This window comes from Mustelus asterias, chromosome 6, assembly GCF_964213995.1.
Source record: "Mustelus asterias chromosome 6, sMusAst1.hap1.1, whole genome shotgun sequence".
Lineage (NCBI taxonomy): Eukaryota > Metazoa > Chordata > Chondrichthyes > Carcharhiniformes > Triakidae > Mustelus > Mustelus asterias.
This window is the reverse complement of record NC_135806.1, coordinates 143,496,296-143,522,191: the sequence shown is the minus strand read 5'-3', so window position 1 is coordinate 143,522,191 and position 25,896 is coordinate 143,496,296. Positions and strand designations below refer to the sequence as shown.

The 25,896-nt window shown below is 52.1% G+C and overlaps 1 protein-coding gene and 1 non-coding gene across 2 annotated transcripts; both read right to left on the bottom strand.

Moving 5' to 3' along the window:
- Positions 1–2,843: 2,843 nt before the first annotated feature.
- Positions 2,844–2,914, bottom strand: trnag-gcc (transfer RNA glycine (anticodon GCC)). Its single transcript has one exon. It is a non-coding gene; the product is annotated as a tRNA-Gly (tRNA).
- Positions 2,915–8,004: 5,090 nt separating this feature from the next.
- Positions 8,005–22,793, bottom strand: LOC144495193 (prostaglandin E2 receptor EP4 subtype-like). Its single transcript, XM_078215226.1, has 2 exons — positions 21,344–22,793; positions 8,005–10,132 (listed from the first exon to the last, which is right to left on the bottom strand). Exons 1-2 carry the CDS (start codon positions 22,142–22,144, stop codon positions 9,602–9,604), a joined length of 1,332 nt encoding a protein of 443 aa, XP_078071352.1. The 5' UTR covers positions 22,145–22,793; the 3' UTR covers positions 8,005–9,601.
- Between the last annotated feature and the right edge of the window lie 3,103 nt (positions 22,794–25,896).

The following is a 25,896-nucleotide window of genomic DNA, read 5'->3' as shown; positions in this document are numbered from 1 at the left end:
CTCCCCCCCATTCCCCCTCCCACATCCCCATGTACACTCCCCCCTATCACTGACTCTCCCCCCCATTCCCCCTCCCACATCCCCATGTACACTCTCCCCTATCACTGACTCTCCCCCCCATTCCCCCTCCCACATCCCCATGTACACTCCCCCCTATCACTGACTCTCCCCCCCATTCCCCCTCCCACACCGCCATGTACACTCTCCCCTATCACTGACTCTCCCCGCCTATTTAATCTTCCATTGCAGCTCCATAGATGAGGTGGTTTTCTCTGAAATTCAGCACAGGACTTTTGAGCTCCCTCGCTGCTGAGTTTGTGTGGCATTGGCTGGGATGGGGACTTGGATTGTTCACCAGAGATATTCAGCACTGTGGGGCTTTTTGGTTGTTCCGAAACTGCCTAACTTGGTTTTAGACTGAAGTGAATGTAAATAACAAAGGCAGATGCGTGGGCTGGAAGAGCCAGCTGCCAGTCTCTCTGCGTCATCGTGCTCCCAGGAAGCACAGTGCACAAACATGCAAACAAGGAGCAGCAGTGGCCATTCGGCCACTCACACTGGCTCCACTGCTCAGTAAGGTCATGTATGATCTGACTGTGACCTCAACCCCACATTCCTGCTTTCCCACCTCCACCTTCAAAACATTCAAAGGTTCAGCTTCAACCACCTTTTGAGGAAGAGAGTTCCAGGGACTCTCATCCTTCTGAGAGAAAATATTCTCCTCATCTTCGTCTTAGATATGCAACCCCTTATTTTCAAACAGTGACCCCTAGTTCCAGACGAAACATCCTCTCTACATCCACCCTGTCAAGACCTCTCACCATCTTATATGTTTCAATCAAGTCACCCCTTACTCTTCTAAACTCTAGTGGAAACCAACCTAGCCTGCCCAAACTTCACTCAAGATAACCCGCCCATTCCAGGTATTAGTCAACTAGTAGTCGAGTAAACCTTCCCTGAACTGCTTGCAACGCATTTAGAAGACCAATACTGTGCACAATACTCCAAATGTGCTGTCACCAATGCCCTGTATAACTGAAGCATAACCTCCCTGTTTTTGTAATCAACCCCCCTCACAATAAACTATAACATCCTAATAGCTTTCCTAATTACGTGCTGTACCTGTATACCAGCCTTGTGCGATTCATGCACTAGGACACCCAGATCCCTCTGCAGCCCACAGCTCCAGCACTTTACTCAATATCAATTCTCTGGTGATTGTCACTTTAGGGGTGGCACAGTGGTTAGCCCTGCTGCCTCACAGCGCCAGGGACCCGGGTTCGATTCCCGGCTTGGGTCACTGTCTGTGTGGAGTTTGCACATTCTCCCCGTGTCTGCGTGGGTTTCCTCCGGGTGCTCCGGTTTCCTCCCACAGTCTGAAAGACGTGCTGGTTAGGGTGCGTTGACCTCAACAGGCGCCGGAGTGTGTCGACTCGGGGAATTTCACAGTAACTTCTTTGCAATGTTAATGTAAGCCTACTTGTGACACAAATAAATAAACTTTTTAAATAAACTAAACTCTCCTGAGTTCCTCCCTCCTTCCCATTTCCTTATTTACAGCTATTTCTGGGATGTTCCTTGTATCCTGTACATTTAAGATTGATGTAAAATACCTGTTCAATTCAGCTTCTATCCCTGAGTTTTTATTATTTTACTCATTCCCCAGACTTACTTTCTACAGCACCAATGCTCACTTTGTTCACTGTTTTCTTTAATATCTATGGAAATTCTTACCATCTGCCTTTATATTTCCAGCTAGTTTCCTCTTGTATTCTGAATATTTCCCTCCCTATTAAGTGTTTGACTCATTCTCTGCTGTTTTTTATACTATGTCCAATCTTCTGACCTGCCATTCATCTTTGTGCAATTATATGCTTTTTCCTTAAGTGTGAGTCTGTCTTCAGGGTTTTTAGTTAATCACAGATGGTCGGTCCCCCCTTGAAGTTTTTCTTTTTCATTGGAATGTATCTCTTCTACGTATTCCGAAATATCCCCTTAAATGTCCGCCACTGCATCTCTGGTAACCAATCCCATAGCTTCATTAGCCAGCGCACATTGCATGTCCTCATCATTACCCTTATTTAAGTTTAGAATGCTAGACTTGGATTCAACACATAAAGTAAAAGTTTAAAGTTTATTTATTAGTCACAAGTAGGCAATGAAGTTACTGTGAAAATCCCCCAGTCGCCACACTCTAGCGCCTGTTCGGGTTACACTGAGGGAGAATTTAGCACGGCCAATTCACCCTAACCAGCACGTCTTTCAGACTGTGAGAAGAAACCGGAGCACCCGGAGGAACCCCACGCAGACACGGGGAGAACGTGCAAACTTCATACAGACAGTGACCCAAGCCGAGAATCGAACCCAGGTTCCTGGTGCTGTGAGGCAGCAGTGCTAACCACTGTGTCACCGTGCCCGGGTTCCTGGTGCTGTGAGGCAGCAGTGCTAACCACTGTGTCACCGTGCCCGGGTCCCTGGTGCTGTGAGGCAGCAGTGCTAACCACTGTGTCACTGTGCCCGGGTCCCTGGTGCTGTGAGGTAGCAGTGCTAACCACTGTGTCACCGTGCCCGGGTCCCTGGTGCTGTGAGGCAGCAGTGCTAACCACTGTGTCACTGTGCCCGGGTCCCTGGTGCTGTGAGGCAGCAGTGCTAACCACTGTGTCACCGTGCCCGGGTCCCTGGTGCTGTGAGGCAGCAGTGCTAACCACTGTGTCACCGTGCCCGGGTCCCTGGTGCTGTGAGGCAGCAGTGCTAACCACTGTGCCACCGTGCCCGGGTCCCTGGTGCTGTGAGGCAGCAGTGCTAACCCACTGTGCCACCGTGCCGCCCCCGAGAAGGGGCTTTGCATTGGCCAGGAATCGAACCCGGGCCTCTCGTGTGGCAGACGAGAATTCTACCACTGATCCACCAATGCTGAAGCATTTCACTGAACCATCTCCCTCCTGCGCAGCAACTCAGAGCTGCGGTTGCTGAAGATAGATATTGTCTGGGGTCACATTAGTTCAAGGATTTCATAACTCGGTATTTGGAAGGCAGTGGTATAATCAGACAAGGTCAGCATGGATTTACAAAAGGGAAATCATGCTTGACAAATCTATTGATTATTTGATTTGATTTATTATTGTCACATGTATTAACATACAGTGAAAAGTATTGTTTCTTGCGCGCTATACAGACAAAGCATACCATTCATAGAGAAGGAAAGGAGAGAGTGCAGAATGTAGTGTTACAGTCATAGCTAGGGTGTAGAGAAAGATCAACTTAATGCAAGGTTAGTCCATTCAAAACTCTGACAGCAGCAGGGAAGAAGCTGTTCTGGAGTCGGTTGGTACGTGACCTCAGACTTTTGTATCTTTTTCCCGATGGAAGAAGATGGAAGAGAGAATGTCCGGGGTGCGTGAGGTCCTTTTGAGGATGTAACCAGTAGTGTTGACTGAGGACACTTAGTGGATGTGATTTATTTAGACTTTCAGAAGGCTTTCGACAAGGTCTTACACAACAGGCTACTGTGTAAAGTTAAAGCACATGGGATTGCGGGTGGTGTCTTGAGATGGATAGAAAGCTGGTTAGCAGATAGGAAGCAAAGAGTTGGCATAAATGGGTCTTTTTCTGATTGGCAGTCAGTGACTAGTGTGGTTCCACAGGGACCTGTGATAGGACCCCAACTGTTCACATTATAAATGATTTGGAAGAGGGAACTGAATGTACTATCTCCATATTTGCAGATGATACAAAGTTGGGTGGGAGGGTGAGCTGTGAGGAGGATGCAGAGATGCTTCAGCGTGATTTGGACAGGCTGAGTGGGTGGGTATCTGCATGGCAGATGCAGTATAATGTGGATAAATGTGAGGTTATCCACTTTGGTAGCAATAATAGGAAGACAGATTATTACTTGAATGGGTGTAAATTGAGAGAGGTGGATACTCAGCGAGACCTTGGAGTCTTCGTGCATCAGTCACTGAAAGTAAGCGCGCAGGTACAGCAGGCAGTAAAGAAGGCAAATGGTATGTTGGCCTTCATAGCGAGAGGATTTGAGTATAGGGATAGGGATGTTTTGCTGCAATTGTACAGCGCGTTGGGGTGAGGCCACACCTGGAGTATTGCGTGCAGTTTGGTGTCCTTATCTGAGGAAGGATGTCGTTGCTATAGAGGGAGTACAGCGAAAGTTTACCAAGCTGATTCCTGGGATGGCAGGTCTGTCATATGAGGAGAGACTAAGTCAGTTAGGATTATATTCACTGGAGTTTAGAGGAGTGAGAGAGGATCTCATAGAAACTTATAAAATTCTAACAGGGTTAGACAGGGTAGATTCAAAAAGAATGTTCCCAATGGTGGGGGAGTCCAGAATTAACGGTCATAGTTTGAGGATAAGGGGTAAACCTTTTAGAACAAAGAACAGTACAGCTTATAATAATAATACAATAATAACAATACTTCGGCCCTCCAAGCCTGTGCCGCTCCTTGGTCCAACTAGACCAATCGTTTGTATCCCTCCATTCCCAGACTGCTCATGTGACTATCCAGGTAAGTCTTAAACGATGCCAGCGTGCCTGCCTCCACCACCCTACTTGGCAGTGCATTCCAGGCCCCCACCACCCTCTGTGTAAAAAACATCCCTCTAATATCTGAGTTATACCTCGCCCCTCTCACCTTGAGCCCATGACCCCTCGTGATCGTCACTTCTAATCTGGGAAAAAGCTTCCCACCGTTCACCCTATCTATCCCCTTCATAATCTTGTACACCTCTATTAGATCTCCCCTCATTCTCCGTCTTTCCAGGGAGAACAAGCCCAGTTTACACAAATCTCTCCTCATAGCTAAGACCCTCCATACCAGGCAACATCCTGGTAAACCTTCTCTGCACTCTCTCTAACGCCTCCACGTCCTTCTGGTAGTGCGGCGACCAGAACTGGACGCAGTACTCCAAATGTGGCCTAACCAGCGTTCTATACAGCTGCATCATCAGACTCCAGCTTTTATACTCTATACCCCGTCCTATAAAGGCAAGCATACCATATGCCTTCTTCACCTGTGTTGCCACCTTCAAGGATTTGTGGACTTGCACACCTAGGTCCCTCTGTGTTTCTATGCTCATGATGGCTCTGCCATTTATTGTATAACTCCTCCCTACATTATTTCTTCCAAAATGCATCACTTCACATTTATCCGGATTAAATTCCATCTGCCACCTCTCCGCCCAATTTTCCAGCCTATCTATATCCTGCTGTATTGCCCGACAATGCTCTTCGCTATTCGCAAGTCCAACCATCTTCGTGTCATTCGCAAACTTGCTGATAGCACCAGTTACACCTTCTTCCAAATCATTTATATATATCACAAATAGCAGAGGTCCCAGTACAGAGCCCTGCGGAACACCACTGGTCACAGACCTCCAGCCGGAAAAAGATCCTTCAACCGCTACCCTCTGTCTCCTATGGCCAAGCCAGTTCTCCACCCATCTAGCCACTTCTCCTTGTATCCCATGAGCCTTAACCTTCTTAACCAATCTGCCATGTGGGACTTTGTCAAATGCCTTACTGAAATCCATATCGACGACTTCCACGGCCCTTCCTTCGGCAACCGTTTTTGTCACTTCCTCAAAAAACTCCACCAAATTTGTAAGGCACGACCTCCCTCTTACAAAACCATGCTGTCTGTCACTAATGAGCTTGTTCCGTTCTAAATGCACATACATCCTGTCTCTAAGAATCCTCTCCAACAATTTCTCTACCACGGACGTCAAGCTCACCGGCCTATAATTTCCTGGGTTATCCCTGCTACCCTTCTTAAACAACGGGACCACATTTGCTATCCTCCAATCCTCAGGGACCTCACCTGTGTCCAAAGAAGCGACAAAGATTTCCGTCAGAGGCCCAGCAATTTCATCTCTCGTCTCCCTGAGCAGTCGAGGATAGATGCCATCAGGCCCTGGGGCTTTGTCAGTTTTAATGTTACCTAAAAAACCTAACACTTCCTCTTTTGTAATGGAGATTTTCTCTAACGGGTCAACACCTCCCTCCGAGACACTCCCGGTTAACACACCCCTCTCCTTCGTGAATACCGATGCAAAGTATTCATTTAGGATCTCCCCTATTCCCTTGGGTTCTAAGCATAATTCCCCTCCTTTGTCCCTGAGAGGTCCGATTTTCTCCCTGACAACTCTTTTGTTCCTAACGTTTGAATAGAATGCCTTAGGATTCTCCTTAATCCTGCCTGCCAAGAACATCTCGTGACCTCTTTTTGCCCTTCTAACTCCCCGTTTGAGTTCTTTCCTACTCTCTCTGTATTCCTCCAGAGCTCCATCTGTTTTCAGTTGCCTGGACTTAACGTACGCCTCCCTTTTCATTTTAATCAGATCCTCAATTTCCCTGGTTATCCATGGCTCTCGAATCCTACCTTTCCTATCTTTCCTTTTTACAGGCACATGCCTATCCTGCAGCCTTATCAACTGTTCCTTAAAAGACTCCCACATGCCAGACGCGGACTTACCTTAGAACATCCTCTCCCAATCAACATCCACCAATTCCTGCCTAATCCGGCTATAGTCAGCCTTCCCCCAATTTAGCACCCTGCCCGTAGGACAGCACTCGTCCTTGTCCATTACTATCCTAAAGTTAACAGAGTTGTGGTCACTATTTGCCACATGTTCCCCTACCGAAACTTTGACCTCCTCCTGCTTCTAGTTTCTATGTTGAACAGATTCCCGCACACTGCACTGACTGCATACCACCAGCCCTGCCATTTCTGTACAACCTTAATTATTTAATGAGTCAAGCATTAATTATTCACACAGATAAAGTAATAGCAGGTTCCAGTCACCTACCTTGGAGCCAAAGAACGGAACCCACCAACCACTGGAGGCTAGAAAAAGAGAAGAAAAATGTGCACCTCTTAAATCCTCAGTCTCGATTTCCCAACTCCTCACAGTCATCTCTCACTCAGATAGACTGGTGTATCGCGTGCCCCTGTCACATGGTACAGGGTGCATATTCAAAACAAGTACAACACCGTATAACACATTTCCAGCGACTGATCTGATAGTAGTCAAGCCAAATACATGGAGTTTTACTCTATATCCAACCCCGTGCTGTACATTTCTTGGGAATGTTTGATGGGCATGATGTGCATGGTACATTGGGGAAACCATGCAGACGCTACGACAACGGATGAATGAGCACCGCTCGACAATCACCAGGCAAGACTGTTCTCTTCCTGTGGGGGAGCACTTCAGCAGTCACGGGCATTCGGCCTCCGATCTTCGGGTAAGCGTTCTCCAAGGCGGCCCTCACGACACACGACGGCGCAGAGTCGCTGAGCAGAAACTGATAGCCAAGTTCCACACACATGAGGACGGTCTAAACCGGGATCTTGGGTTCATGTCACACTATCGGTAACCCCCACAGCTTGCCTCCTGGACTGGCAGAATCTCACTGGCTATCCTGTCTGGCGACGATACACATCTCTTTAACCTGTGCTTAATGCTCCCTCCACTCACATTGTCTGTATCTTTAAGACCTGTTTGGCTGTAGAGATTCGCATTCTAATCTGTATTCTGATTTTGTGTCTGTATGCCCTGTTTGAGAGCAGATTTCCACTCCATCTGACGAATGGGCAGCGCTCCAAAAGCTAATGGCATTTGCTACCAAATAAACCTGTTTGACTTTAACCTGGTGTTGTTAAAACTCTTACAATGTTTGATGGGGACAGTGTAGAGGGAGCTTTACTCTGCATCTAACCCTGTGCTGTATCTGTCCTGGGAGTGTTTGATGGGGACAGTGTAGAGGGAGCTTTACTCTGTATCTAACCCCGTGCTGTACCTGTCCTGGGAGTGTTTGATGGGGACAGTGTAGAGGGAACTTTACTCTGTATCTAACCCCATGCTGTACCTGTCCTGGGAGTGTTTGATGGGAACAGTGTAGAATGTATTATACTAGTTTTTTAAATTTTCCAATTGCTAACCGTGATTTTGGATTTGATAAAATAATTTAAAATAAAGAATATTTTCAAATATTATTTAATAATTCAAGGAATCCACACAACAGTTACACAAACAAACCACATGACGGGTTACACTGAAACCTTCTCACAGAGAAGAACTGAGCAAATCTCTTAACTATAATACACATCGTTAACACAATATTTACACCACTGGGCTGCTGTAGACAAGAGCGCAAACGCCAGACTGTCAGACTTCCCTCCCCGCCTCGAAACCAATCCACTGGATAACAAGGTTCAGTCCACACACTCCCCTGGATAACACACAGTCGAATCCGCACACTCCCCTGGGTCATACACAGTTCAATTCGCACACTCCCCTGGGTAACACACAGTCCCATCCGCACACTCCCCTGGGTAACACGCAGTTCTATCCGCACACTCCCCTGGTAATGCACAGTCCCATCCGTACACTCCCCTGGGTAACACACAGTTCAATTCGCACACTCCCCTGGGTAACACACAGTCCCATCCGCACACTCCCCTGGGTGACACACAGTCCCATCCGCACACTCCCCTGGGTGACACACAGTTCCATCCGCACACTCCCCTGGGTAACACAGTTCCATCCGCACACTCCCCTGGTAATACACAGTTCCATCTGCACACTCCCCTGGGTGACACACAGTTCTATCCGCACACTCCCCTGGGTAACACACAGTTCAATCTGCAAACTCCCCTGGGTAACACTCAGTTCAATCTGCAAACTCCCCTGGTAATACACAGTTCTATCTGCAAACTCCCCTGGGTAACACACAGTTCTATCCGCACACTCCCCTGGTAACACACAGTCCCATCCGCACACTCCCCTGGTAACACACAGTTCTAACCGCACACTCCCCTGGGTAACACACAGTCCCATCCACACACTCCCCTGGGTAACACACAGTCCCATCCACACACTCCCCTGCGTAACACACAGTCCCATCCACACACTCCCCTGCGTAACACACAGTCCCATCCACACACTCCCCTGCGTAACACACAGTCCCATCCGCACACTCCCCAGGTAACACACAGTTCTATCCGCACACTCCCCTGGGTAACACACAATTCTATCCACACACTTTCCTGGGTAACACACAGTCCCATCCGCACACTCCCCTGGTTAAAACACACAGTTCTAACCGCACACTCCCCTGGATAACACACAGTTCTTTCCGCACACTCCCCTGGTAATACACAGTTCCATCCGCAAACTCCCCCAGATAACACACAGATCCATCTGCACACTCCCCTGCATAACACACAGTTCCATCCTCAAACTCCCCTGAGTAATACACAGTTCCATCCGCACACTCCCCTGGGTAACACACAGTCCCATCTGCACACTCCCCTGGGTAATGCATAGTTCCATCCGCACACTCCCCTGCGTAACACACAGTTCCATCTGTACACTCCCCTGGGTAATGCATAGTTCCATCTGCACACTCCCCTGGGTGATATGCAGTTCCGTCCGTACACTCCTGTCGGTGATACAGTTCCATCCGCACACTCCCCTGGTTAAAACACACAGTTCCATCCGCACACTCCCCTGGGTAAGACACAGTTCCGTCCGCACACTCCCCTGGGTAACACACAGTTCCTGTGTGCTGATGCCACAGTTTTAGATACATTTCTCAGCCAATCCTGTTTGCTCGTTGGTGAATGTAACTCGTAAGGAGCTGTCTACATTGGTGATGGCCACTGGTGTCTTTTCCTGTGTGGGGTTCCCTCCCAGCAGGAGGCCACTGTTCTGCTGGACCTGGTGCCTGCACTGTGCTTGGTTCAGGATAGTTTGTGTTCTCAGAGAGCCCGGCAACACTTCGGTCAGCTCGAGGTTACACAGCAGAGTCTGGGAGGTGTTCCCGTCAGCCAGCTCCTTGCTGATGAAGGAGGGAGATGGGCTGGAAGCAGCTGAGTGCCGGGGCCCCAGGTGTCGGAGGCCGCGGTTGGTGTGAGGGGCACGTCCCCCCAGTTTACAGAACAGACACTTGATCTTTTCCAGCAGTTTTGTGAGGACTGCCTTGCGCAGCAAGATGTATATCCAAGGGTCCAGGATTGGATTGACTGAGGCGATGCGAATAGCCATGAGGTCCGGGTTCGAGTAGTCCTGTGTAATTGCTGGACGGTACAGCTGATTAACAAACACCCTCACCTTAAACAGAGAGAGAGAGAGATGTCAACAAAGGCAAAACTAACCACAAAGCCCTTTGTCCTGCCCCGCCATTCCCTACCATCAGATCTGATCTTGTGTTTCACTCCATTTATCCACACCCTCCCCATTTCCCTCAATTCCCCGACAAACCCAGAACCGGTCACAGAATCCCTACAGTGCAGAAGGAAACCATTCGGCCCATCGAGTCTGCAACGACCACAATCCCACCCAGGCCCTATTCCCATAACCACATACCCATGAATTTACCGTAGCTAATCCCCCTGACACCAGGGGCAATTTAGCACGGCCAATCAACCTAACCCGCACATCTTTGGACTGTGGGAGGAAACCGGAGCACCCGGAGGAAACCCACGCAGACACGGGGAGAACGTGCAAACTCCACACAGACAGTCACCTGAAGCCGGAATCGAACCCAGGTTCCTGGCGCTGTGAGGCAGCAGTGCTAACCACTGTGTCATCGTGCCCGGGTCCCTGGCGCTGTGAGGCAGCAGTGCCAACCACTGTGTCACCGTGCCCGGGTCTCTGACGCTGTGAGGCAGCAGTGCTGACCACTGTGCCACTGTGCCCGGGTCCCTGGCACTGTGAGGCAGCAGTGCTAACCACTGTGTCATCGTGCCCGGGTCCCTGGCGCTGTGAGGCAGCAGTGCCAACCACTGTGTCATCGTGCCCGGGTCCCTGGCGCTGTGAGGCAGCAGTGCTAACCACTGTGTCATCGTGCCCGGGTCCCTGGCGCTGTGAGGCAGCAGTGCTAACCACTGTGTCACCGTGCCCAGGTCCCTGACGCTGTGAGGCAGCAGAGCTAACCACTGTGCCACCGTGCCCGGGTCCCTGGCACTGTGAGGTAGCAGTGCTAATCACTGTGCCACCCTATCACAGCCTTAAGTATGTTCAACAATGGAGTACCCACAACCCTCTGGGATCCAGAATTCTAAAAATTTCATAACCCTTTGAAGATATTTCTCCTCATCTCAGTCCTAAATGATCAGCCCCTTATCCTGAGGGTGGCACAGTGGTTAGCACTGCCTCCTCACAGCGCCAGGGACCCGGGTTCGGTTGTGGCCTCGGCTCACTGTGCAGAGTTTGCACATTCTACCCGTGTCTGCGTGGGTTTCCTCCGGGTGCTCCGGTTTCCTCCCACAGTCCAAAGATGTGCGGGTTAGGTGGATTGGCCAGGGTAAATTGCCCCTTGGTGTCCTGGGATGTGTAAGTTGGGGGAATTAGTGGGATAAATGCGTGGGGTTAAGGGAATGGGGTGGGGATTGGGCCTGGGTAAGATGCTCTGTTGGAGAGTCAGTGCAGACCCGATGGGCCAAATGGCCTCATCCTGCACTGCAGAGATTCTCGACCACCGTCAACAATCTCTCAGCGTCCACCCTATCAAACACCCACAGAATTAAGCAAGAATCAGTGAGATCCTCAAAGTACAGCTGGGATAGAGCCTGCCAGCCTTGCCTGATGCCCCCTGCCCAGTCCTGGGAGGGGAACATTGTCATGCCAACATCATTGAATCACCCTCGGTAATGTTAATGATCAGGGCTGGAGTTGGCCCAGTCCTAATTGCCCCTGAGAGGCTGCTCCTGAGCTGCCTTCAATACAACCGAGTATCTTTCTCAGCCCGTTCACAGAGCAGTGAAGAGGCATTGCTGCAAGGCTGGCTGTGAGTCTGGAGAGTGAATCGAGTGGGAGTGTGCTGGAGGGAGTGTGCTGGAGGGAGTGTGCTGGAGGGAGTGTGCTGGGGGGAGTGTGCTGGAGGGAGTGTGCTGGGGGGAGTGTGCTGGAGGGAGTGTGCTGGGGGGAGTGTGCTGGAGGGAGTGTGCTGGGGGGAGTGTGCTGGAGGGAGTGTGCTGGGGGGAGTGTGCTGGAGGGAGTGTGCTGGGGGGAGTGTGCTGGAGGGAGTGTGCTGGGGGAGTGTGCTGGAGGGAGTGTGCTGGGGGGAGTGTGCTGGGGGGAGTGTGCTGGGGGGAGTGTGCTGGGGGGAGTGTGCTGGGGGGAGTGTGCTGGAGGGAGTGTGCTGGGGGAGTGTGCTGGGGGAGTGTGCTGGGGGGAGTGTGCTGGGGGAGTGTGCTGGGGGAGTGTGCTGGGGGGAGTGTGCTGGAGGGAGTGTGCTGGGGGAGTGTGCTGGGGGGAGTGTGCTGGAGGGAGTGTGCTGGAGGGAGTGTGCTGGAGGGAGTGTGCTGGGGGAGTGTGCTGGGGGGAGTGTGCTGGAGGGAGTGTGCTGGAGGGAGTGTGCTGGGGGAGTGTGCTGGAGGGAGTGTGCTGGGGGGAGTGTGCTGGGGGGAGTGTGCTGGGGGGAGTGTGCTGGGGGGAGTGTGCTGGGGGGAGTGTGCTGGAGGGAGTGTGCTGGGGGGAGTGTGCTGGGGGGAGTGTGCTGGGGGGAGTGTGCTGGGGGGAGTGTGCTGGAGGGAGTGTGCTGGGGGGAGTGTGCTGGGGGGAGTGTGCTGGGGGGAGTGTGCTGGAGGGAGTGTGCTGGAGGGAGTGTGCTGGAGGGAGTGTGCTGGAGGGAGTGTGCTGGAGGGAGTGTGCTGGAGGGAGTGTGCTGGGGGGAGTGTGCTGGAGGGAGTGTGCTGGGGGGAGTGTGCTGGGGGGAGTGTGCTGGAGGGAGTGTGCTGGAGGGAGTGTGCTGGAGGGAGTGTGCTGGGGGGAGTGTGCTGGGGGGAGTGTGCTGGAGGGAGTGTGCTGGGGGGAGTGTGCTGGAGGGGAGTGTGCTGGGGGGAGTGTGCTGGGGGAGTGTGCTGGGGGAGTGTGCTGTGGGGGAGTGTGCTGTGGGGGAGTGTGCTGGAGGGAGTGTGCTGGGGGGAGTGTGCTGGGGGGAGTGTGCTGGAGGGGAGTCTGCTGGAGGGAGTGTGCTGGGGGGAGTGTGCTGGGGGGGAGTGTGCTGGGTGGAGTGCGCTGGAGGGAGTGTGCTGGGGGGAGTGTGCTGGGGGGAATGTGCTGTGGGGAGTGTGCTGGGGGGAGTGTGCTGAGGGTGAGTGTGCTGGAGGGAGTGTGCTGGGGGTAGTGTGCTGGGTGGAGTGTGCTGTGGGGAGCGTGCTGTGGGGAGCGTGCTGGAGGGAGTGTGCTGGGGGGAGTGTGCTGGGGGGAGTGTGCTGGGGGGAGTGTGCTGGGGGGAGTGTGCTGGGGGGAGTGTGCTGGGGGGAGTGTGCTGTGGGGAGTGTGCTGGAGGGAGTGTGCTGGGGGGAGTGTGCTGGGGGGAGTGTGCTGGAGGGAGTGTGCTGGGGGGAGTGTGCTGGGGGGAGTGTGCTGTGGGGAGTGTTCTGGGGGGAGTGTGCTGGGTGGAGTGTGCTATGGGGAGTGTGCTGCAGGGAGTGTGCTGTGGGGAGTGTGCTGCAGGGAGTGTGCTGGAGGGGAGTGTGCTGGAGGGTGTGTACTGGGGGAGTCTGCTGGGGAGAGTGTGCTGTGGGGAGTATGCTGCAGGGAGTGTGCTGGGGGGAGTGTGCTGTGGGGAGTGTGCTGGAGGGAGTGTGCTGCAGGGAGTGTGCTGTGGGGAGTGTACTGGGTGGAGTGTGCTGGGCGGAGTCTACTGGGGGGAGTGTGCTGTGGGGAGCGTGCTGGGGGGAGTGTGCTGGGGAGAGTGTGCTGCGGAGTGTGCTGGGGGGAGTGTGCTGTGGGGAGCGTGCTGGGGGGAATGTGCTGGGGGCAGTGTGCTGCAGGGAGTGTGCTGCAGGGAGTGTGCTGGGGGGAGTGTGCTGGGGCGAGTGTGCTGCAGGGAGTGTGCTGGGGGGGAGTGTGCTGGGGAGAGTGTGCTGCAGAGTGTGCTGGGGGGAGTGTGCTGTGGGAAGCATGCTGGGGGGAGTGTGTTGCAGGGAGTGTGCTGTGTTAATCTGGCCAGTTTGAGTTAGAGCCACAGGGTGGCGACATTACTCCACTGCTCAGGTTGGTTTACTGGGAGCTGGGATTGTCCCAGCTTCACAGGCAGCCAGTGAGGGTCCGGGGAGCCAGTGACAGGGGCTGCCCAGCCTGCAGCCGATCCATTCAAATGATGTCAAGCCTTGGATATTCCAAGCCTGCCTCAAAGCGCAGAGAAAGCCAAGGCGACCACAGGAGGTCGAGAAACTATTTCCTCTGGAGCGTAATCTTAAATTCCGAAGAGTTTTTTCAGAGAAAGGCGAGTGGAAATCCCGAAGTCTCCCGAAAATAAAGGCTGCAGATTCTCAGCAGCCTCAGTGGGAGATTTCGAGGTCGATGTTTATTCAGGGCATGAAATATATCGGAAAGACAGGGGCTGAGGTTCAGATCAGCTACGACCGAAATGTGGGCTTGAACAGGTTCAGGGGGCTGAACGATCCCCTTACTGAGGGAATAATTGCCTTGACCTCCTGGATGCTCCTGTGCGTGGCAGTATTGGAGTGCCCACCACACAGTCCTTGTGGACAATATCCAGTACTAGTTAAACAGGACTGTCTTCCAATTACATATTTTCCCCATCACCACCCACTCTGCCCCTCTCCCTGCCAACTACCTGTTCGCACACCCCGTGTCACATTTAAATCCAACACCAGTTTCAGAACTCAAATCCACGCTGTCACTAACACCTCCTGTTTCCACTCCTGTGACACTGCCTGACTTCACTCCTGTCTCAACACATCAGCTGTGGAACCTCTCCTTCAAACCATTATTCCTCTGGATCCGGTTATCCCAATGCTCTCCTGGCTACTCTCCCCCATTCTCAAACACCACCTTCTCAAAGGCAGTTTTTGGATTTGGGGTAAATGTTGGCAGAGCCTGTGACGCCCACAACCAGCGAAAGAATATGGCCAACTTCAGATCATCCTAAAATATACTTGAAACCGCAGCGAGTCCCAGTCCCCTGTCACTGACACAAACTCCCTCTCGGTGAAGCCGTGCCTTGATTTTAAAATTCTCACCCTGGTTTCCAACTCCCTCCCTCACCGCCCTGAGATCAAACTGAGAATTGGGGTACATTTTCCGGGAGGCAGATTGTAACTGGGGGAGTGTCACAGTGATCAGAGCTGGGAACTCAGTGATTTACAATCTCTGTTCATAACCCGCATGGAGGGACCGGCTACTGTAGTCAAATTTACTGACCGCACAAAGACAGGTACGGTAGGAAATTATAGGGTGGAGAGATGGGTTAAACTGGGCTGTAAAGATTGGCAGGTGGAGTATAATTTGGGAAAATGTGAGGCTGGGGGAGAGACTGTGGAATTCTGTGGTACAAAGAGACTTGGCTATCTTTATACACAAATCACAAATAGTCAGCACTGGGGATCCAGAGAATAATTAGGAAGCAAATTGCAGAGAAGAAGGTTGAGAGGGAGATCTGATCGAGGTGTTGAAAGTCAGGAGGGATCTGGGCAGAGTGGAGAGGGAGAAACGTTCCCATCGGCGGGAGGAGCAGAAACCAGAGGAAAGAGACTTAAGGCCATTGGCTAAAGAAGCAAATGTGATGTGAGAATAAAACTTCTGCGCTCAGTGAGTGGTTGAGTCTGGGACGCTCTGCCTGAGGATGTGCTGGAGACAGGGGCTGTCGAGGCTCCCAACAGGAACTCGATTCTTACTGGAATAGGAACAGTGTGCAGGCTGACGGGAGAAGGGCCAGGGCAGACACGATGGGCTGAATGGCCTCCTTCTGCACTGTAACAATTCTGTGAATGGTGGAATTTACTGCAAGTGGAATTCATTGTAAAAGTTTGGAAAACTTGGTACCACTGTGCGGGCTGTGGGTGAGACCCCATCTGGAATAGGGTCTACAATTCTCGTCTCTTTACTTCAGAAGGGATAAATTTGTGTTAAAGGCAGTTCAGGGAAATTTCACCGAGCTGATTCCTGGGATAAGAGGTTGCCTTATGAGGAAAGTTTGACCGTGTTGGGCCTTTCCTCGGTGGAGTTTAGAAGAATGAGAGGCGATCTTATTGAGACATATCGGATTCCCGAGGGGATTTGACAGGGTGGAAGCTGAGACGATGTTTCCCCTTGTGGGGGAATCTAGAACTGGGAGCATAGTTTAAAGATGAGGAGGAATTTCTTCTCTCAGAAGGTGGTTAGCCTGTGAAATTCTCTTCTCCCAGGGAGCAGTGCAGGCTGGGACACGGAATATATCCCTGGCTGAGTTAGACAGACTTTTAAACAAGAGAGGGCTATGGGGACAGGCAGGAAAGTGGAGTTTAGATCACATCAGATCCACCGTGATTTTACTGAGCTCCTGAATGGAACAGACTGATTTAGGCTGAATGGCCTAAATCTGCTTCGATTTGTGATGTTCTTTTGTTCTTCATTCCATAACACTCCCTAGATCCACTACTTTCCAGAATATCTCCGCTCCTCCAATCCCGGTGTCCCGTGTATCTCTGATTTTCATCGCCTCGTCGTTGCTGGCTGTGCTTTCAGTTGTCAAGACCCTACATTCGAGCTTCTCTCCTGAAACCTCATCATCTCTCCACCTTCATTTCTCTCTCCCCCTCCAAGACACTTTTTAAAACAAACTTTTTGGACCCAGGTTTTTGGTGGTCTGTCCTAATCCCTCATAACGTGGCTTTTCATTGATTTCTATTTGATTAAACTCTAGACTGGGCATCCAGGAGGCGCTGTGGGCCATCGGCAGCAGCGGAACTGCACTCCAGCACAATCTGTAACCTCATGGCCCAGCACATCCCCCACTCAACCATTACCATCAAGCCAGGGGATCAACCCCTGGTTCAATGGAGAGTGCAGGAGGGCATGCTGGGAGCAGCACCAGGCATACCTAAAAAATGAGCTGTCAACCTGGTGAAGCTACAACGCAGGACGGCACGGTGGCACAGTGGTTAGCACTGCTGCCTCACAGCGCCAGGGACCCGGGTTCGATTCCCGGCTTGGGTCACTGTCTGTACAGAATCTGCATGTCCTCCCCGTGTCTGCGTGGGTTTCCTCCGGGTGCTCCGGTTTCCTCCTGAAAGATGTGCGGGTTAGGTGGATTGGCCGTGCTACATTGCCCCTCAGTGTCAGGGGGGCTAGCGGGGTAAATATGTGGGGTTACGGTGATGGGGCCTGGGATTGTTGAACGTGCAGCCTCGATGGGCCGAGTGGCCTCCTTCTGCACTGTAGCGATTCTATGATTAACCAGCCCTTTATCCTGAGGAGCCGGAGGTGGGGAGGGGGGAGCTTTCTCAGGATTAATGTTGCTGGGTTTTGAAGAGTCAGTAACACCTGGAGGGATTGGGTTTGGAAGATGATCTTACTCTGGGAAGAACGGACATTGCTGGAGCCCAGGTGGGAGCTGGGATGGTGCCTCTTGCTGAAGTGACCCTCCACAGGCTGCAGACTGATCACTCGATCACTCGCTGATCTAAACTGGATCCCTGTGGTCTGCCTTTGTAAGGTCGACGAGGTGGGGAATACCCCTGCTCACTGTGGCCTTGCGGTCTCAGTGCAGCCAATCCACTTTCCCGCTTGCCTCTCGAGAACGTTCCTGTTTTGGGAATGAGTCCAGGTGTTGTCCTGACAATGGTTACACTTCCCCAAATATCCCTGTTCTCCCGCCAGCGCTCCGTGGGATTGGCGGCGCTCCGCACATTTTACCATTAATCTCTTTGACAAACTGCAGGGAGCATCGAGAGTTCAGGATAGAATCCAGGGAAAGGAAATAAAGGTATACAAGATTATGAAGGGTATAGATAGGGTGAACAGTGGGAAGCTTTTTCCCAGGTCGGAGGTGACGATCACGAGGGGTCACGGGCTCAAGCTGAGAGGGGCGAAGTATAACTCAGACATCAGAGGGACGTTTTTTACACAGAGGGTGGTGGGGGCCTGGAATGCGCTGCCAAGTAGGGTGGTGGAGGCAGGCACGCTGACATCGTTTAAGACTTACCTGGATAGTCACATGAGCAGCCTGGGAATGGAGGGATACAAACGATTGGTCTAGTTGGACCAAGGAGCGGCACAGGCTTGGAGGGCCGAAGGGCCTGTTTCCTGTGCTGTACTGTTCTTTGTTCTTTGTTCTTTGTAACATCACCATAATCCCAGATGACCATTAGACTGTGCCCGGTGGTGATTTATCCTGGGAATCACCACATTTCAAGCAAGGGGCAAGGTTTTCAGAAGGTGGAACCTTCATGAATGACCACAGCTGGTATGAGAATTGAACCTGTGCTGTTGGCATCGCTCTGTATCACTAACCAGCGTTCCAAGCTAAACAATTTCCCCAGGAAAACAAAGCAAGCTGCCACTCCCAAACACACAGACACACGTATTCCTGATCCACAGCAGAGATTGTTACTGATTGCTGAAGCTGCTGTCTCCGCTGTTTAACCAGACCCGCTCTCAGTTATTTGGCTGGACTCCTGCGGGTATTTGCGATAATTCTGAATCAGCTCCTCATTTACCGAGTGTTTACCCTCTCAGATCACACTGAGCTAACACCCATACCAATTGGATAGGCAATGAGGATTCTAGATATCCTCCTGCTAACTAGCTAGAGGTGGACTGAGGGAGCCGTCCCCCCGCTCCCCAGCCAGGGTTAATCTACCCTATCAACCCCCCGCCCCAGTTACCACAGAGAGTGTTCACTCTGTTACTGCTGCCATCTGCATTACTCTGGATCCACATTGAGGTGAGAAGCTAAACCAATCGAAAAGAGGTCACCAGTACACAGATTCTGGAAGAGGCCATTCGGCCCCTTCAGCCTGCTACACCCCACAACAGGATGCTGGCTGTGCCTCTCTCCTCATGGTCATCATTCCCACAAGATTCCCTTTCTCCATCTTGCTAAAACCCTGTCAATCACAGTCCTGTAATCTCCACTGGACTCTCAGCCTTGTCACTGCTCTCTGGGGGGGGTGTGAGGTGGGGGGGGGGGGGGGGTGGGGGGGTGGTTGGGGGGGGGGTAGGGGGGGTGGGGGTGGGGGGGGGGGGAGTGGGGGTGGGGGTGGGGGGCTGCAGGTTTCCGCTGCTGTCTGTGTGAAGAAAGTACTTGCTGCCGTTACTCCTCCAATTGGACGGTGCTGTCTCCTTGCCCTGGGGCAGTGTTTCACCCCTGCCACCCTGCCAGCCACCCTGCCAGCCACCCTGCCAGCCACCCCCGCCCCCCCCGACCTGTCCGCTATTGTGAGGAGTGCAGGCAAGGACTAGGGTAGCCTCCACGCCCCTCCAGTGTCACTATCGACCCCCCCTCCACGCCCCTCCAGTGCCACTATCGACCCCCCCTCCACGCCCCTCCAGTGCCACTATCGACCCCCCTCCACGTCCCTCGAGCACCATCTATCCTGTAATTACTGTAACAATTCAAGGTGAACACCCCTGCAGCCTCTATCCTCAGAGGGACAGGGAATTAACCCTGTGAGGCCCAGATTCATTCTGCTAAATTCCCGGCTCGGGTCACTGTCTGTGTGGAGTTTGCACATTCTCCTCGTGTCTGCGTGGGTTTCCTCCCACAGTCTGAAAGATGTGCGGGTTAGGTTGATTGGCCATGTTAAAATTGCCTCTTAGTGTCCTGGGATGCGTAGATTAGAGGGACTAGCGGGTAAAATATGTGGGGATATGGGGGTAGGGCCTGGGTGGGATTGTGGTCGGTGCAGACTCGATGGGCCGACTGGCCACTTTCTGCACTGTAGAGTTTCTAGTCTATTCTATAATCGACACTGCAGCCCCTGCAGTGCTGACGGAATTGAGAGCGTTGAACGCAGGAGCTGAGCGCGTTGCTGGAACTCTGCTCCCAGCAATGTTCCCAATGTGAAGCCCCTTCCCCTCGATTACAGACAGCAGGAGGTGACCCTCCCCCCCACCCCTCTCTCCCCCGAAACATGAGCTGCAGCAATTAACCTGCTGCACACACTGACTCGCTCAATCCACCTCATAGCCTGCAGCAACTGGAGAGGGTAACGCACAGGGTCCAGGGGGTTGCGGTCAGGAGGAACTCTGTTTCACTCAGCGTGTTGTCGGGATCTGGAAGGCGCTGCCTGAGAGGGCAGTGGAAGCAGACTGGACAAAGGGAATGGAATAAATAAGAGCCAGAACAGATTCTCACAGTAACTTCATTGCAGTGTTAATGTAACCCTACTTGTGACACTAATAAATAAACATCAACTTAAACAATGCGCTGAATAGTCTCCTGTTCCTGAGAGATTCGATAACTCTGTGTTATTGATGTAAGATCACATTCCGCCAGTTTAGTTCATTGACCAGAAAAGAGATTTTGATCAATAAATATTAAACCATTCCCCGTGCTGGCAGAATGGATTGCTCTGCAGAGGGCTAGCATGATCCCAGTGGGTCGAACGGCCTGTTTGTATGCTGTAATGATTCTGTGGCTCGCTAACACTTGGGGGTCAAATTCACACTGTGTGACTACAGCAAGGGGTCGTATAAAATTCCTTTCCCCCATTTTACAATCGTAGGATCATAGAATCCCTACAGTACAGGAGGAGGCCATTCAGCCCATCGAGTCTGCACCGACCACAATCCCACCCAGGCCCCATCCCCATAACCCCACATATTTACCCTGCTAATTTCCCTGACACTAAGGGGCAATTTTAGCACGGCCAATGCACCCTAACCAGCACGTCTTTCGGACTGTGGGAGGAAACCGGAGCACCCGGAGGAAACCCACGCAGACACGGGGAGAACGTGCAGACTCCGCACAGACAGTGACCCAAGCCAGGAATCGAACCCGGGTCCCTGGTGCTGCGAGGCAGCAGTACTAACCACCGTGCCGCCCCCTTAGTAAAGGAATAATTGTATCAAAGAAGTTTTTCAGTATGTCATGGGTAAAAATCTCCAACCTCGACTGTTAACACGTGACAATGATTGTGAAAGTGTTTCTGTCAGATAGGCATACAGATGTTTCCACTCGTGCAGCCATTGTAGACAGAAAAATCACAGATAAATCCAACACAGAGTTGGGGGGGATTCACGAGCCAGGGAATTGCAAAGAGTTTTTGAGTAAAGTTACATAAAGGAGCCAGAGATGGGGTTATTCCTACATGTAACCCTGAGAGGGTTAACTACGATGTGGAGATGCCGGCGTTGGACTGGGGTAAACACAGAAAGAGTTTTAACAACACCAGGTTAAAGTCCAACAGGTTTATTTGGTAGCTCTGTAATGGCATTTGCTACCAAATAAACCTGTTGGACTTTAACCTGGTGTTGTTCAAACTCTTACAGAGTTAACTACGACAGGCTAGGAGTAAACAGAAACACACAGCTGGGCCGAGTGGCCTGTGTGTGTGCTGTAAGGCTGATTGTAAAGTGACTCACCACCAGTGGGATGGAGCAGATGAGGACCACAGCCGAGGTGGCTATGAGCAAGATGACCATCTGGATCTCGGCTCCTGCCAAGCGACGGAAACTCCTGCGACGGCGCAGCTCCCGTTGCCGGTGGTCACTGCCCAGTGAGGTGCGGCGGATAAACTGGCGATGCATCCGGATCAGTGCCATGCACACCAGCACGTTACAGATCACGGTGACCAGGATTAGGAAGGAGCTGAACCCCGCGTACATGTAGGAGTAGACGGCGTGCCGGGGCTCTTTCGTCTGCCAGTCTATGAAGCACCAAGTCTCGGGGAACTGCTTGACTGTCTTGCCCAGGCCAAAACTGGGCAGGGCGCAGAAGAGGGTGTTAGCCACATAGATGGTGAAGAGTGTGAGGCCAGCCAGTTTCTTCTCCACATAGTGGCTGTAGAAGTAGGCGTGATTGATGGCCAGGTACCTCTCGATGGACATGACACAGATGATACTCAGACCCGAGGTCCCAAAGAAGAGCAGGACGAAGGAGTCGTATTCGCACAGGGCACCGTTCCCCGGCCAGTTTCCCTTCACGTAGGTGATGATGGTGATAGGACTGACCAGACAGGTGCCCAGGAGGTCTGTTACTGCCAGGCCACAGACCAGCGTGTAGAATGTTGTCTCCTTCTGCTCCTTTCGGGATTTGCAGAGAACCACGATAGCAATAAGATTCCCCACAACCCCAAAAACAAACATGATGGTGGGGATAGCCGGGAATTCTTTCGGACTGGTGCTATTGTTGTTGACATGGTAGCTATCGTTCGTCAGACCCATCCTCCGAGCTTCTCGCACAAGAAATCCTTCCCGTTGGTAAACCGACTGATGTAAAAATAACTCGGCCGTGTCCGCAGCGATTGGTTCCTCGTGAGTAACCTACCCCTGCTGGAATCAGCACAGGTCCTGCTGTCAACTGGAGAATTCCAACACCTCCGTTTATCCACTCCTGCCGGACAATCCTGCCCAGGATCGAGGGATCAGGAATACAGCGAGCTTTCCGTGACCAGATTCTGATCCCAGCTTACAGCAACGAGAGAGAGGACAGAATGAGTTTTGGGTAATTCGGAGGTGGTAGAGGGTTGAAGAGGAGGGGGACGCAGTGTGGGCTAGAGGTGGACCTCACTCTTTAAACCGTTTCCTGCAGCGTGATGCACACCCTGGTCGATGGACACACACAGCCCATGGGCTCTCGCTGTTCACAGCCAGCGTTGGCCGCTCAGTTTCTTCATTGCTGCTGTGAGTTCTCGCTGTCTCTCCCAGCGTGTCCGGGTGATCTGAGGGTTTCCAGCCTGTTTGCTCCTGCCTCTGTGAGGGGGATATCACTGAGAAGGTGTCTGTCAGTCTCTGTCTCTCTCAGACTGCTGCCAGTGTGTGCGGTGACTAGCTGGTGTGGACCACGTTGCTCCTCGCTCTGCCTCACTGTCCCACTCTGCCAGCTTTACAGCTCCTGTAATGTTCTCACCAACTCCAAAACTCTGCCCCTCTGTCCCCATTGGCTAAGGCTGCTGACTGGATTCAGACTGGGTCCTAGAGCCTGCTCTCACTCCCTTCAGACACGTCTGCCTTCACAATTACTGCTTTTACACCCAGTTTATATATTATCTTTATTTCTTTATTCGATTGCGAATTGAATTCGATTTGATTTATTATTGTCACATATACAGGGCGGCACGGCAGCACAGTGGTTAGCACTGCCACCTCACAGCGCCAGGGACCCGGGCATGGCAGCACAGTGGTTAGCACTGCCACCTCACAGCGCCAGGGACCCGGGCACGGTGACACAGTGGTTAGCACTGCTGCCCCACAGTGCCAGGGACCCGGGCACGGTGGCACAGTGGTTAGCACTGCTGCCGCACAGCGTCAGGGACCCGGGCACGGTGACACAGTGGTTAGCACTGCTGCCTCACAGCGCCAGGGACCCGGGCACAGGGACACAGTGGTTAGCACTGCTACCTCACAGCGTCAGGGACCCGGGCACAGGGACACAGTGGTTAGCACTGCTACCTCACAGCGTCAGGGACCCGGGCACGGTGACACAGTGGTTAGCACTGCTGCCTCACAGCGCCAGGGACCCGGGCACAGGGACACAGTGGTTAGCACTGCTACCTCACAGCGTCAGGGACCCGGGCACGGTGACACAGTGGTTAGCACTGCTGCCTCACAGCGCCAGAGACCCGGGCACGGTGACACAGTGGTTAGCACTGCTACCTCACAGCGCCAGGGACCCGGGCACGGCGGCACAGTGGTTAGCACTGCTGCCTCACAGTGCCAGGGACCCGGGCACGGTGACACAGTGGTTAGCACTGCTGCCCCACAGTGCCAGGGACCCGGGCACGGTGGCACAGTGGTTAGCACTGCTGCCTCACAGCGCCAGGGACCCAGGGTGGCACAGTGGTTAGCACTGCTACCTCACAGTGCCAGGGACCCGGGCACGGTGGCACAGTGGTTAGCACTGCCACCTCACAGCGCCAGGGACCCGGGCACGGTGACACAGTGGTTAGCACTGCTGCCTCACAGCGCCAGGGACCCGGGCACGGTGGCACGATGGTTAGCACTGCTGCCTCACAGCGCCAGGGACCCAGGCACGGCAGCACAGTGGTTAGCACTGCTGCCTCACAGCGCCAGGGACCCGGGCACGGTGGCACGATGGTTAGCACTGCCACCTCACAGCACCAGGGACCCGGGTTCGATTCCAGCCTCGAGTCACTGTGCGGAGTTTGCACGTTCTCCCCGTGTCTGCGTGGGTTTCCTCTGGGTGCTCCGGTTTTCTCCCACAGTCTGAAAGACGTGCTGGTTAGGTGGATTGGCCGTGCTAAATTCCCCCTCAGTGTAACCCAAACAGGCGCCGGAGTGTGGGGACGAGGGGAATTTCACAGTAACTTCATTGCAGTGTTAATGTAAGCCTACTTCTGACTAATAAATAAACCTTTTACCTTCACAGTGAAAAGTATTTTTTCTTGCGCAGTATACAGACAAAGCATACCGTTCATTTATCTATCTTGATGAGCTTTAAGTTTTAAAGCGCATCAAGGTAGATAAATCCCCGGGACCTGATGAAGTGTATCCCAGGACGTTGTGGGAGGCTAGGGAGGAAATTGCGGGTCCCCTAGTCGAGATATTTGAATCATCGATTGTCACGGGTAAGGTGCCTGAAGATTGGAGGGTGGCAAATGTTGTGCCTTTGTTTAAAAAGGGCTGCAGGGAAAAGCCTGGGAACTACAGGCCGGTGAGCCTCACATCTGCGGTGGGTAAGTTGTTGGAAGGTATTTTGAGAGACAGGATCTACAGGCATTTAGAGATGCAAGGACTGATTAGGGACAATCAGCATGGCTTTGTGAGTGGAAAATCATGTCTCACAAATTTGATTGAGTTTTTTGAAGGGGTAACCAAGAAGGTAGATGAGGGCAGTGCAGTTGATATTGTCTACATGGACTTTAGCAAGGCCTTTGACAAGGTACCGCATGGCAGATTGTTGCATAAGGTTAAATTTCACAGAATCCAGGGTGAGGTAGCTAAATGGATACAAAATTGGCTTGATGACAGAAGACAGAGGGTGGTTGGAGAGAGTTGTTTTTCAAACTGGAGGCCTGTGACCAGCGGTGTGCCTCAGGGATCAGTGCTGGGCCCACTGTTATTTGCCATTTATATTAATGATTTAGATGAGAATTTAGGAGGCATGGTTAGTAAGTTTGCAGATGACACCAAGATTGGAGGCATAGTGGACAGTGAAGAAAGTTAACTCTAATTGCAATGGGATCTTGATCAATTGGGCCAGTGGGCTGATGAATGGCAGATGGAGTTTAATTTAGATAAATACGAGGTGATGCATTTTGTAGATCGAACCAGGGCAGGACTGACTCAGTTAATGGTAGGGCATTGGGGAGAGTTACAGAACAAAGAGATTTAGGGGTACAGGTTCATAGCTCCTTGAAAGTGGAGTCACAGGTGAACAGAGTGGTGAAGAAGGCATTCGGCATGCTTGGTTTCATTGGTCAGAGCATTGAATACAGGAGTTGGGACGTCTTGTTGAAGTTGTACAAGACATTGGTAAGGCCACACTTGGAATACTGTGTACAGTTCTGGTCACCCTATTATAGAAAGGGTATTGTTAAACTAGAAAGAGTGCAGAAGAGATTTACGAGGATGCTACCGGGACTTGATGGTTTGAGTTATAAGGAGAGTCTGAATAGACTGGGACTTTTTTCTCTGGAGCGTAGGAGGCTGAGGGGTGATCTTATAGAGGTCTATAAAATAATGAGGGGCATAGATCAGCTCGATAGTCAATATCTTTTCCCAAAGGTAGGGGAGTCTAAAACTAGAGGGCATCGGTTTAAGGTGAGAGGGGAGAGATACAAAAGGGTCCAGAGGGGCAATTGTTTCACTCAGAGGGTGGTGAGTATCTGGAACAAGCTGCCAGAGGTAGTAGTAGAGGCGGGTACAATTTTGTCTTTTAAGAAGCGTTTAGACAGTTACATGAGTAAGAGGGATATGGGCCAAATGCAAGCAATTGGAACTAGCTTCGTTGTTAA